This window comes from Ahaetulla prasina, chromosome 3 (genome assembly GCF_028640845.1).
Source record: "Ahaetulla prasina isolate Xishuangbanna chromosome 3, ASM2864084v1, whole genome shotgun sequence".
In the NCBI taxonomy this organism is placed as follows: domain Eukaryota; kingdom Metazoa; phylum Chordata; class Lepidosauria; order Squamata; family Colubridae; genus Ahaetulla; species Ahaetulla prasina.
Genome location: NC_080541.1, coordinates 225,275,123 through 225,288,840, shown reverse-complemented (window position 1 = coordinate 225,288,840; position 13,718 = coordinate 225,275,123). Strand labels below are relative to the sequence as shown.

Sequence of the window (13,718 nt, the reverse complement as noted above, 5' to 3'; positions counted from 1 at the left end):
GTGTGTTATTCCCGTCTCCCCCTCTCAGCTGGGCCAGTAGTAATTCTCCTGGCTGGGGATGATGTGCTAAACCAGCTGGTCTACATTTAAAGCATCAAAGTGAAGCTAAATTGAATTGGGTTCGATCCAATGGGAGTTAGTTGAATCCAAACTTCCTTTGGATTCAGGCAAGAATCAGTTTGGTCCTAGTGCAGGGGTCTCCAACCTTGGTCCCTTTAAGACTTGTGGACTTCAACTCCCAGAGTCCTTCAGCCAGCAAAGCTCGGGGAGTTGAAGTCCACAAGTCTTAAAGGGACCAAGGTTGGAGACCCCTGGTCTAGTGGTTAAGGCAGCAGGCTAGAAACCAGGAGACTGTGAGTTCTAGACCTGCTTCAGCATGAAAGCCAAATGGGCGACTTTGGGCCAGTCGCCGAGGGACTATGAGTTCTAGTCCCACCTTCGATATTGAAAGCCAGCTGGATGACTTTGGACCAATCACCAGGAGACGGTGAGTCCTAGTCCCGACTTAAGAACAAGTCGGCTGGATGACTTTGGGCCAGTCACCAGGAGACGGTGAGTTCTAGTCTTGCCTTAGGCATGAAAACCAGCTGGATGACTTTAGGCCAATCACTCCCACCTCAAAGGGTGTTCCTTCTCGTAGGTAGGAAGAAGGCATACTAAACATGTTTGCTGCCTTGAGCTGTTTATAAATAAAATAATAAAGGTGGAAAACAAACAAACAAACAAACAAATAAATAACCTCACTGCTAATTGCTCTTCTCCTTCCTCCAGTGACAAACAAAAGGGACGGTTTAAAAAAACAACAACACTATTTTATTAAGTGTATTAAAATCACTGGGAATCTTTGCCAAAGATCCCCAGGTTTGTTTGCTAATGTCTCTCTTGGAAAACTGGTTTTCCTGCTTGCTGCTTCCTTGCCACATGGCCGTGTCCTCTGGCTTTCTCCTGCCAGAAGATGCCGCCTCACGTTATCTTGAGCAGTGTGTTGGTGACGCCTGGAGCAAAAGGCCAGGGCGTTCCTTCATTGTACACTCAAGCATAATTTTAGCCTTTGGGGAGGAGAAGGCGGATCGTCTATAATCTTCTATAATTCACAGTTAAATGAGCCCAGAGGTGCTGTTCAAAACAACAGCCGGACTTGGGGTTTTCCTTTGAAAACACGTTTCGCTTCTCATCCGTGAAGCTTCAGAACTGAAGAAGCTTCTTGGATGAGAAGCGAAATGTCTTCAAGCAAAAACAAAGGAAGTTCAATTGCCTTTTGAAGAAGCACCTCAATGATTTGGCTGCGCATGGAAGAGAAACAACCATTGGTCTATTGGACGTTCTCAATCGTTGTGGTTCTCCCAAAGGTGCTTTTTCTCAAAAGGCAATTGGAGTTTCTTTCCTTGAGGGGCATTTTGCTTCTCATCCGAGAAGCTTCTTCAATTCTGGCTGAACGGTAGAGGATGGAAGGGTTTCTATTCCTTGCAGTCCTCTGGTCATTAGTACTCCTGAGAGTCATGGAGGCCACTGGAAGGTTTTATCTGTCTCCTACCACCTGAATCTAGAACTGAAGAAGCTCCTCGGGTGAGAAGCGACACGTCTTCTAGCAAAACAAGAAAGTCCCAATTGCCTTTTGAAAAGCACCTTTGGGATAGCTGTGACCCTGGATGATTGAGAATCTCTATAGACAATTGAATGAGCTATTTCTGACTTGCAGTCCGACGTGAAGACGGTTTACAGGCCACCTAGCACGGGGGTCTCCAACTTTAGCAACTTTAAGACTTGTGGACTTCAGCTCCCAGTATTCCTCAGCCAGCTAAGGGAGTTTTTTGTTTTATTTGCATTTATATCCCGCCCTTCTCCGAAGACTCAGGGCGGCTTACACTATGTCAAGCAATAGTCTTCATCCATTTGTATATTATATACAAAGTCAACTTATTGCCCCCAACAATCTGGGTCCTCATTTTACCTACCTTATAAAGGATGGAAGGCTGAGTCAACCTTGGGCCTGGTGGGACTTGAACCTGCAGTAATTGCAAGCAGCTGCTGTTAATAACAGACTGTCTTACAGTCTGAGCCACAGAGGCTCAGAGTTGAAGTCCACAAGTCTTAAAGTTGCTAAGGTTGGAGACCCCTGACCTAGCAGATGTTGTTGGACCAGTTGGTTTAGTTGGGTGGCGAGCTAGAAGTTCTCCAACATCCTTGTCTGAACTCATAGGTGTTTTGAGATTTGCCTCGGACGTTCAAATGGGTCAGTTCAGATGGGTCAATTGATGGAAGCGAACTTTTTAATCTCACTTTGTGGCATGGACGCTAACCGTGACAGACATTCGGCAGTCTGGAGCTTCCTCCTCATACCGTTGCTTCTCCTTTTAAGATTCATCCCTTGGTGGATGGTTTGAGGCCCAAGTATCGGATGTAGAAGAGGTGGTCTCGCAACGTTGCCCCTAACTTTTCTCTCTTTCCTTGTTCTCAATTTTTTGCTTCCGTTGGATCCTGCCAGGGCCCATCCGTTCTCACATTCGTTTAGGTAAGGCCGAGAGGGTTTATCTGCATGGGTTCAGCCAGGTCATTATTCTGGAATGCAGGTCATCCTCCACTTACGACCGCAATGAAGGCCAGAATTTCTGTTGCTAAGCAAGACCGCAGTTTTGCCCCATTTCGTGACCGTTCCTTGCCGCAGTTGCTAAGTGAATCCCCCGCGATGGTTAAATTTAGTAACACGGTTGTTGAGTGAATTCGGCTTCCCCCCCGTTGATTTTGCTAGCCAGGAGGTCGCAAAAGGGGATCACGTGACTCCCCCGTCATAAATAGGAGCCAGTTGCCAAGTGTCCGAATTTTGTTCACACGACCGTGGGGATGCTGCGACGGTCGTAAGTGTGAAAAACAGTCCTAAGTCACTTTTTTCAGTGCCATCGTAACTCCGAACGGTCGCTAAATGAATGGTTGTAAGTGGAGGACGCTCTGTAATTCTCCCGATCCTCTGCTGGGGACGGTCCCAGAATGTGTTGCGACTCACAACTCACTCGCTCCCTGCGAGGGAGGCAATGGGCAGGGTGGGATGCTATCAGTAATTTAATGCTTCTAACGTTTCCTTCCTTCCCTTAATGCTTCCGAGTAGCAGTTACTCCATCCGTCATTCGATAAGTATGCCGGCAATGAGGTAATGTAGCAAAAGCCTCATTTTTCCCCCCCAAAACGATGTTGGCAAGGGGGCATTTGGGCGGGTACAATCGGTTGCAGGTCATTGAAGCCCTCCGAGTGGCACCGAGCATTGACAATAATTTGTGTAGCCTACCGCTTGACTTTCCAGAAGGTCCTCATGGGAGCTGCTGAAGAAATATTAATGTGTTTGTACATTTAAGATGTGTGGACTTCAACTCCCAGAAGTCCAGGCATCCTACACTTGCCAACGTTGAAAGATAGCGTTTTTTGGCACCTCTTGCTGGTCGATTCCGTATTCAGGCTGGCAAAATGGCAATGATTTAAACTTTATTTTGTCCCAGACACCTAGAGTCACTGAAGGTGAGTGGGAGGCCATATAAATTCTCTAAACAAACAAACAAACAAACAAAAACAAATTGAGGGAAAGCAAGTTTGTCGACAGGAAATAAGCCTGTTGAGTCTCGGAGGGTGGTGGGACTTGACCATTTAGTGTTTGCCAAGTTTTTGTTCACGCTATTGTAAACTTGGGGGCTTTGACTATCACTGTTGTATCTTATGATTTATGATGATGGTATTTGATGATTGTGATCATGACTTACCATTTGTTGCTTGTATGTACACTGAGGGCTTATGCACCCGAGACAAATTCCTTGTGTGTCCAATCACACTTGGTCAATAAAGCTTTGTTCTATTCTGTTCTGTTCTATTCTATTCCTTATTCTATTCTTTTCCTTATTCTATTTTCCTTATTCCTATTCTATTCTATTCTTTTCCTTATTCTATTCTATTCTATTCTATTCTATTCTATTCTATTCTTTCTTTTCCTTATTCTATTCTATTCTATTCCTTATTCTATTCTTTTCCTTATTCTATTTTCCTTATTCCTATTCTATTCTTTTCCCTATTCTATTCTATTCTATTCTATTCTATTCTATTCTATTCTATTCCTTTATTCTATTCTATTCCTTATTCTATCCTATTCTATTCCTTATTCTATTTTATTCTATTCCACATTTTATTTTCTATTCTATTCTATTCTATTCTATTCTATTCTATTCTATTCTATTCTATTCTTGCTTTTGAACTGCTTTTTAGGAAAGTTGGAACCTAAAATTTCTGAACCATCTATAATTTGTTTTTTTTGACATGAGCCTCCCTGGAAGTTGTAAAGGCATCTTTCTCTTACTGAAAAAAAAGGTTTTTTTGTGCTTCTCATTCAACTGAGAATTGTAGCTTTTAAGCATGCTTTTGTGTGGCTTCCCTTAGTTTTTCCAGATCATAATTATCCAGGTTTCAGCAAATTGTGGAGGTGATCAATTGTGCGAAGTGGGTTCTGGAGTACTCTCTAGATACCACGGCACGCCCCAAGATGGCCTGCCTGAACAAAGAATGCAAAATTGTAGTATTCTTTCTATTTTTTTAAAAAAAAACCATAACTGTTCTTTTTTCTTTTGCAAGAAATTCTGCAACTTTCAAGTCTTTCGAAGACAGAGTTGGAACCATAAAGGTAATTTTCCTTCCATACATGGGAAAACCTCCTCCTCCTCCTCCTCCTCCTCCTCCTCCTCCTCCTCCTCCTCCTCCTCCTCCTCCTCCTCCTCCTCCTCCTCCTCCTCTACTAGGCAGTGGAGAGCCAGTTAGTAGTTAAGGCACCAGGCTAGAAAACGGGAGACCGTGAATTGTAATCTCACTGTAGCTGTGAAAGCCAGCTGAGTGACCTTGGGCCAATCACCAGAAGACAGTTTTAGTCCCGCCTTAGCCATGAAACCCAATTGGGTGACTTTGGGCCAATCCCCAGGAGACAGGGAGTTCATAGGTGAAATGTAAAATTTATTACTACCGGTTCTATGGGCGTGGCTTGATGGGGTAATGTGACTGGGTGGGCGTGGCCAACTTTTTTTTAACTTCTAAAAGCATTTTTTTACAACCTGTTCTGCCGAAGAGCTTGTAGAAAAAATTCTTTTAAAAGGCTGCTCTGAGGATCCCAGCTGAGTTGCCTGATTGTCAGAGGCTTTTCTTTTCCTTTAAAAGCTTTTTTTTTTTTTTTTTGCCTTTAAAAGAAAAAAAAAAGCTTCTGACAATCAGGCAACTCAGCTGGGATCGTCAGAGGAGCCTTTTAAAAGAATGTTTTCTACAACCTCTCTGGCAGAACAGGTTGTAAAAAAATGCTTTTAAAAGTAAAAAAAAACCCTCTGATGATCGCGTGGTTTAGCTGGGCATGGTGGGGGGGGGGAGGGCAGGGTTTTTTGCTACCGATTCTCCAAACCACCCGTAGCCGTCGCTACCGGATCGCATGATCCGGTCCGAACCGGGAGCATTTCACCCCTGGTTCTAGTCCCGCCTTAGGCATGAAAGCCAGCTGGGTGACTTTGGGCCAATCCCAAGGAGACGATGAGTTCTAGTCCTGCCTTAGCCATGAAACCCAACTGGCCGATCCCCAGGAGACGGTGAGTTCCAGTCCTGCCTTAGCCATGAAAGTCAGCTGTGTGACTTCGGGCAAGTCATTCTCTCTCAGCCCAACCCACCTCACAGGTGGCAGGGAAACTAGGAGGAAGGAATATCAGATATTGAGTTGTTTAGAACAAGATTAAAGGTTAGGTACAGATTTTGAAAAATGTACTTAAATGGGCGGAGGGATGGAGCAAAAAACAAACAAACAACCAACCAGGGGAGATGCCGATCCACTTAACTCTTCACCCCGTTTTTCTTTCTTATTCAGTCCAAAGTTGTGGGTGGCAAAGATAACGATGGCGCCAACCAGCTCCATTCGCCGACGGCCGCTGGCGACAAGCCGCCCCAGGACAACGCGCCTTTCTAAGCCCTACTACAGCGTGGCGGTGCATGGCTGCCGGAGCCCTACCCTTTGCTCTTCCCAACACGCAAGACGAAAAAAAGGAAACAAAAAAAAAGGAAACAAAAAAAAAAAAGAGAGAATTGCGGTCCCACTTGGAAGAGAGCGATCCATACATCCCCTCTTCACTGCTGGAATCTTCAGGTCCAATAAAGTGAACAGACGGCTTTTTGTACACTTATACCTATTTTACACTAAAGGTTTCTCGAGGGAGCCCCGTGCTGCGCTTCCTTTCGGAAGGGGTATCGGCGGGGGAGGATTTTGCCATTTGAGCCCCAAAAAGACCCTCCCCTTTGAGGCTTCAGAGGCTTGTAGACACTGCCCCCCCACCCTCTTTGTTCCTCCAGTTGCAAGCAGAAATTCGATTTTTTTTTTAATGCAATACAGGGGAAAAGGATCATTTCAGGAGGCGTTAGCTGTACGCAAAACAGCCCAGCGCTCTATATACCCTTGCTCCCATCTTCTTGGTATAACTAGCTAGCTAGCTTTCAGTTATTCCAGCTCGTTTCCTTTCTGGGCAATTAAGAAGTGCCTGTGACTGCTTTGGAAACCTGGCCATCTCTCGTTTAGGTTGATAAACCCAAGTTTACTTAGCAGGCAGGAGGGGTGTTTAAAGATAGTCCCCCTTCCCCCCCCCCTCTCGCCTGGGATTCTTAGAAAGGAATCGCCTCTTAAACCCCAGCCTAGCCTGCCGCCCGGGCATCTCTTAAGCTTTAATAAATCTCAGAAAAGTTTATTTTTTTGGAATTTGCAGAGTGGGTGGGTGGGTGGCGGGAGACTTCCACAGCGCATCAGCTTTTTTGCATCGCGATTTAGGGCCCTCCCTCCCCCATTCCCCCCTCCCCTCCCGGTCTCTCAGACGCGGGACCTGAAACACAAGCCTTACGTCACCACCTGCTTTAATCGTTTATAATCTTTTTATATCTTGGAAGTGTGAAGAAGGTAGTGGGTGAGGAAGGGAAGGGAAGGGAAGGAAAGAGGTGGAGGCATCTTACCATAGAAACTGCATGTGGCTGTTAACGTTCATTTCGGCGTGTTGCATACACGCTCGCTTGCACGCATGTTCTTTCTCTCTCTCTCTCCCCTCGGAGTGTATGGAATTTTGCTTTTCTGTCCTCTGGATTTGGGTCTTGCCTTAGAAAGTCCCGGAGGCTGCGAGGGAACCACCGGGATTATCGGGGCACCCCAAAATTACGTTCTGCCGGGTTTTCTTTCTTCATTCGTTGCTCCTTCTGGGAACTTTTCGTCGGATGTTTTCAAGATTCTGTTCATGGCTTCTGCAACCCGTGGCGGTCGTGGGTGGCACCGTGCCTTGGCTGCTGTTGGCGATTACGCATGGAAACACTAATACCCTTGAGGGGAAGGGCGAGAACGAAGCTCGAAGGCAGAGGCGCCCTATGCGATCCAGACTTTTCTGTGCCTTTAGAGGCTCAGTGAGATGGGAAGGAGTGCGCCCCACAATAGATACCAACAGTGATGCTTAGCACCCAGAAAGAATGATTCGGTGACCCTTCCTCTCTCCAGTCACCCAAGAAGCAAGTTTTGACGCTCAAAAACGCAGGTGATGAAATTCTTCCCGCGCCCTTTTTGTTGCTGTTGGCTGAATACCTTCCTGGGTCAGAGCCTGGCTCAAGCGAGGCAGGAGATCCACGGAGGTTAAGATGGGGGCTTTATTGTAGTTTCTTAAGAAGGAGGTTGCCCACCTGCGTTTGGAGTGGGGGGGGGGAAAGGGAGAATCGATGTTGATGCGACCGGGCGCTGCAGGACGAGGCGAAGTTGTTTCTCCTGTAATGGGTCTGGGGGAAATTTGTCAATAAAATAATTCCTTTTGGAAAAGCAGAGCGCTTGTCTGTCCTGTTATATTTCGGATCCGCAAATCTTGGTTGTAGGCAACGGTCCCTGGCTTGTGGTGCGTCACCCAATAGAAATCAGAACTCCGAGGCAGGCAGATTCTTCAAAGAACAGGTTTATTGGATATATCATATTGGCACAGACTGGTGAAAACCGACTCTGAAAATTCCCGCGGTTTTCATCTAATTAAAAGTGAAAGTCCCCCCCCCCTTTCCCCAAACAACCAGTCACATGGTCCAATAAAGGTGCTGGGCAGTTGCCTGGTTACTTTGCTCCTCCTTTCTCCAGCCGCCTGTTGGGATGACCTTGGTTTCCACAGGCAACTATTTCGTTTTGGTTACAAAACCCCCATCTAACTATGTCCCCCCCCACTCCCTATCCCTTCTTCGCATTGTGGCAACCCTGAAGCCTCCAAAATGGCCCCAGCCGGGTTCGCTTCAGAGTTGACACTGTTCAGATAGTCCTCGACTTACAACCACAGTTGAACTCAAAAATTTACCTTGCTAAACCAGACCGATCTCAAGTGGGCTTTGTACCATTTTACGACCTTCCTTGCCACTGTCGTTGAGCGAATCACTGCAGTTTCTTAAGTTAGTAATACGGTTGTTGAGTGAATTCGGTCTCCCCACGGACTTGACTTGTCAGATGGTCACAAAAGGGGATCACGCGACAATAACAGGTTCGCTTGACAATTGCATCATTTGTTTAATGACCGGTGCCATTTTATTTTACAACTGCTGCAAAAGCCTGAAATCGGATATCTTATGTGACTGGCCTCATTTACCATCATAATGAGCAGGCTCCGTGACCGTCGTATGTCGAGGACTAACTGTGAATATCAGCCCTGGGAATCTGAAGACTTAACAAGTTGGGGATGTCACACTGCCCAAGCTATTTATGCAGATTGTATGCAAGATTTCGGCTGGTGTGAAGCCAGTCTAATGGGGAATGATTCAACAATCCTCAGATTGTGGTGATGTTTAGTCTAGTGGTTAAGGCACCAGGCTAGAAAGCAGGAGACTATGAGTTCTAGTCCGCCTTAGCTATGAGAGCCAGCTGGGTAACCCCTGGCCAGTCACTCTCAGCCTAACCCACTTCACAGTGGGGAAAATAGGAGGAACAAGGAATATTAGGTACCATATTTTTTGGACTTTTAAGACGCACCTTTTCCCCCCAAAAAAGGTGAAAATCTGGGTGCATCTTATACTCCAATTGTAGCCCCACGCAGCTTTTCAAAGGGAGGTTTCAGAGGTTGAAAGAAGCTTCAGAAAAGAAGCCCCCAAACAGAGCTTCAGAAAAAAAGCCTCCAAATAGAGCTTCAGAAAAGAAGCCCCCAAACAGAGCTTCAGAGGCTTTTTTTTTTTTAAGCTGTTTTGGAGGCTTTCAGAGGCAGAAAAAAAAGCCAAAAAAAGCAAGGCACAGAGCTCACAACCAAGGAACCTGTTGCTAAAATTCACCTCTGGAAACAGTTAATTGGGGGTATTCCAGGAGGCCTGATTCACCTGCCTACCAGCTTTTTTATTTTCCTCCCCAAAAAACTAAGGTGCGTCTTATACTCCGGGGCATCTTATACTGCGAAAAATATGGTATGTTTGCTGCCTTGAGTTATTTATAAAAAATAATAGGCAGAATAAAAATAAATTAAGTTTTTATTGTTATGAGGAAACCAGGAGAGGGACCTGTGGCCTGCCTTACTGCTCTACTGAAATTGTGAATGCATGCTATACAGATGTGTTCATAGGAAATGTCCCTGGCCAGACAACGTCTTACGATGCCCTAATGCAGGGGTAGTCAACCTTTTTATACCTACCGCCCACTTGTCGTGTCCCACTCCTCCGCTGACGGCCGGGTCAGGGAAATCCGAATCAGGCGTGCCTCTGCAGCTCTGCCAAAGTCCTAGCAAAGTTCTCAAGGCAGGCAGGAGACCAGGAAGTGACTTCAGCAATCCAAGGTAGACTTTGCCTGACTCAGAGAATGCCAGAAAGCAGATCCTTTATATAGGCCATGGGGTGTGGCTCCATGACTCAGCACTTATCCAGGCCTGCCCCTCCCTTCCTTCTGTTGCTGCCGCCTATCAATTCTCCTGAAGCGAGGGTCACTCCAGTCTGCAGCTGTTGGTAATTGACCTTCCTCAGGCTCACATGCTGTGGGGGAGGGGTCTAGTTGCTCCGTTTGCCTGGGCATGGAGCCAGAGCTGGGGGCTGGAGGCACTTCCTCCTCGGCCTGTCTGGGCATGGAGCCAGGGCTGGGGCCGGGAGGCATACTAGGACATTCCTCAGCGTTTGGAAGCATATAAGATGGGCCCGGCTGCGGGGAAAGTGGACAAGGCACAACACTACTTTTGTATCTCTGTTAGTAGTAAAATTTTCTAGCCGCCCACCGGTTCCACAGTAATGCGCCGTGTATTGTCATCTGTGCAAGCCTCTCGCGCATCGTGGATTGGGTTTTGGGGGGGGCGCTACAAGCTTTGCTTGTCTGTTACAGCTGGGTGGTGTGGGGGGAGATGCGTGAGCTATTCTGGGACGAGGCTCTTTTGTTTGCGGTCGCACTATAGCGCCATTTAGTTTCACTTACGTAACATGAACTAAACTTATGCGCGGGCGATACAAATAGTCTATTTTCAGAACTTTAAATTGTCACGGGGAATTTTATGAAAACCTAATGAAAATGTTTTTAAATAATGCTATGAAATTTTTTAAAAAGTCAATTAAATTAAAAAAAGGGAAAGTGCTTCAGTATTGGACAAAACCCCTACCGCCCACCATGAAAGCTGGAACTTCCACTAGTGGGCGATAGGGACCAGGTTGACTACCACTGTGCTAACTTATCAACTGCAGTGATTCACTTAACAAATGTGGCAAGAAAAGTCGGAAAATGGGGCAAAACTGACTTTAACAAATTTCCCACTTAGCAACGTAAATTATGGGCTGGATTGTGGTTGTAAGCCAAGGATTAACTCTGCACTGATCATAGCCAAATGGTCTGAGTTAGTACAAAAGGCTTCATTGGGGGAAAAAAAAAACCCTAACCAAGATTAATACTAACCAATTTAGCATGTGTGAATGGAATGGCTAGTTCAGGTAGTCCTTGACTTACAACCACTTGGTTAGCGAACATTCAAAGTTACAACGGCATTGAAAATGCTGACTTACGACTGGTCCTCCCACTTACGCCTCTTATTACAGCATCCCCACTTCACGTGATCAGAATTCGGACGCTTGGCCATCTGCATGTACTTACAATGGTTGCAGTGACCCAGGGTCATGTACTCACCAATTTGTCGTGTCCCACTCCTCCTCTGACAGCCGGGAAGTCTGGGAAGTCTGTATCCAGCGTGGCCACGAAGCCTCTGCAGCTTTGCCAGATTCCTGTCAGAGTTCTCAGGGCAGGCAGGAATCCAAGGTGTGACTTCAGCAACCAGATGAGACTTTGCCTGACTCAAGGAATGCCAAAAAGCAGATCCTTTATATAGGCCATGGGGTGTGGCTCCATGACTCAGCACTTATCCAGGCCTGCCCCTCCCTTCCTTTTGCTGACGTCGCCTCTCCATTCTCCGGAAGCGGGAATCAGCCCACCTTTCGTCTTTTTGCTCAGCTGCCGGCAATTCTAGCTCGTGGCTGGCTTCGTGCTCGCATACTATAGGAGGGAGGTTTGTTTGCTCAGTCTGTCCGGGCATGGTGCCAGGGCTGGGGGCTGGAGGCATGCCAGGCCATTCTTCTTCACTATCGGCCTCTGGCTGAGATAGCAGGAGATGGGAGGGGCCCGGCTGCGGAGAGGAGGGCGGGCGAGGCACAACACAACTGCCACCTTTCCAGCCAGCTTCTGTCACGCAAAGTCAGTGGGGAAGAGGGGAAAGCTGAATTCCCTTAACAACATGATTTACGGAACAACTGCAGTGATTTGCTTAACAACTTCGGCCAAAAAGGTGGTAAAATTGAGCACCACCCACTGAACGATCTGCCAGAAATTCTGGTTGCAATTGTCATAAATCGAGGACAATCTGTACTGGCATAACATAAAGAGACGTTGAGCCAGTGGTTGCTTTGCATCACTCATGTCATCACCCAGCTGTGCTTTTGAAAAATCCACCTTGCTGGGCTGCAAACACTTTGAAGGACAACAGGCAGACACAACTTCACACAATACCCACTCCGGGCAATCTTACCGCTTGCTGATTATTGTGAGTTCAGTGAGTTGATGGTTCAGCAATGCAGACTCTGAATGTAGTTAATTCAGTTCAGCGAACAAGAGCCCAACGTGTCGTCCTAACCCAGGCAGAGAATACGTCTTAATGCTGCAGCAACGTTATGCAATTAATCTTTTAGCTTTGGGGCCGGAAGTTGAGTTTTTTGCCTGGAAAATGTGCAGTCGTTTTGGATGGGTGGGGGTTTCTTTTGGGTGGGGTGGGGGAGAACGCAGGCAGTAGATCAATCAAAAAAATATTCATATGATACCGAGATGGATTTGGGTGAAGAAATGCCTGAGACTCAAAGGAACTATGACATCCTAGCCAGTGAGAAGAGCCAGCTAGCCAGCAAATAAATAAATAAATAAATAAATATATCAGGGGTGAAATGTAAAATTTGTTACTACCGGTTATGTGGGTGTGGCTTGGTGGTGGTGGTGTAATGTGACTGGGTGGGCGTGGCCAACTTTTTTTTTTTTAACTTTTAAAAGCCTTTTTTCTATAACCTCTTCGGCCGAAAAAATGCTTTTAAAAGCCTGTGATGATCAGGCAACTCAGCTGGGATCGCCAGAGGGGGAAAAAGCTTTTAAAGGGTTCCGATTATCCCAGCTGAGCCGCACGATCATCAGAGGCTTTTTTTTTTTTTGCTTTTAAAAAGCATTTTTTTGGCCGAAGGAAAAAATGCTTTTAAAGGTAAAAAAAACAAAAACAACCTCTGATGATCGCATGGCTCAGCTGGGGCGGGGGGTGCAGGGATTTTTGCTACTGGTTCTCCAAACCACCCACTGCCATCGCTACCGGATTGGGCGATCCAGTCTGAACCGGGAGCATTTCACCTGATAGATAGATAGATAGATAGATAGATAGATAGATAGATAGATAGATAGATAGATCATAGTATTCTTTTCTTTCATTTTTTAATATACCGTATAAGACACACCTAGATTTAGACAAGACAAGGAAAAAAATAGTGTTTGGCCTCTGCTGGTTTTGCCTTCCCCGGCCCCCAGAAGCACTATTTTCGCCAAAAACGTGCTAGTTTTTGGCCTGCAGAGTGCTTCTGGGAGCCAGGGGAGGGCGACAATGGGATGCATGGCAGGTTCGTGAGGCCAAAAAGGAGCCCATATTCGGTCTATAACAGGGGTCTCCAACCTTGGCAACTTTAAGCCTGGCGGACTTCAACTCCCAGAATTCCCCAGCCAGCAAAGCTGGGACTTGAAGTCCGCCAGGCTTAAAGTTGCCAAGGTTGGAGACCCTTGGTCTATAAGATGCACCATAATTTTTACCCACTTTTGGTGGAGGGGAAGTTTGTTTTACATTCTGAAAAATATGATAGGTAGTCCTCAACTTACAAGAGCTTACTTGTTTAGTGACTGTTCAGTTACATCATGGAAAAAGTGACCGATGATCATTTTTCACACTTAACGCCCATTGCAGCATCCCCGTGGTCGTGTGTTCAAAATTCAGAGAGTTGGCAGCTGACTCACATTGTCCCTGGGGCCATGCGATCCCCTTGTGCGAAATTCTGACAAGCAAAGACAACAGGGGAAGCCACAGTCACGTAACATCGGTGTTATTAACTGAACAACTGCAGTGATTCACTTAACAACTGTGGCGAGGAAGGTCGTAAAATGGGGCAAAAGTCACTTAACAAATGTCTCGCTTAACAACATAAATTTTGGG

The 13,718-nt window shown here is 46.2% G+C and overlaps 1 protein-coding gene across 5 annotated transcripts in view; it reads left to right on the top strand.

The window, feature by feature from the left end:
• The window catches only part of TPD52L2 (TPD52 like 2), a 46,036-nt gene extending 38,199 nt beyond the window's left edge, over window positions 1-7,837 (top strand). For all 5 annotated transcript variants that reach the window (XM_058178037.1, XM_058178040.1, XM_058178036.1 and 2 more), the window contains 2 exons: window positions 4,606-4,654; window positions 5,867-7,837. In XM_058178037.1, coding sequence (XP_058034020.1) covers window positions 4,606-4,654; window positions 5,867-5,965 — 148 coding nt within the window. In that variant the 3' untranslated portion in view covers window positions 5,966-7,837. The remainder of the gene's footprint in view (window positions 1-4,605; window positions 4,655-5,866) is intronic.
• The last annotated feature ends 5,881 nt before the right edge of the window (window positions 7,838-13,718 follow it).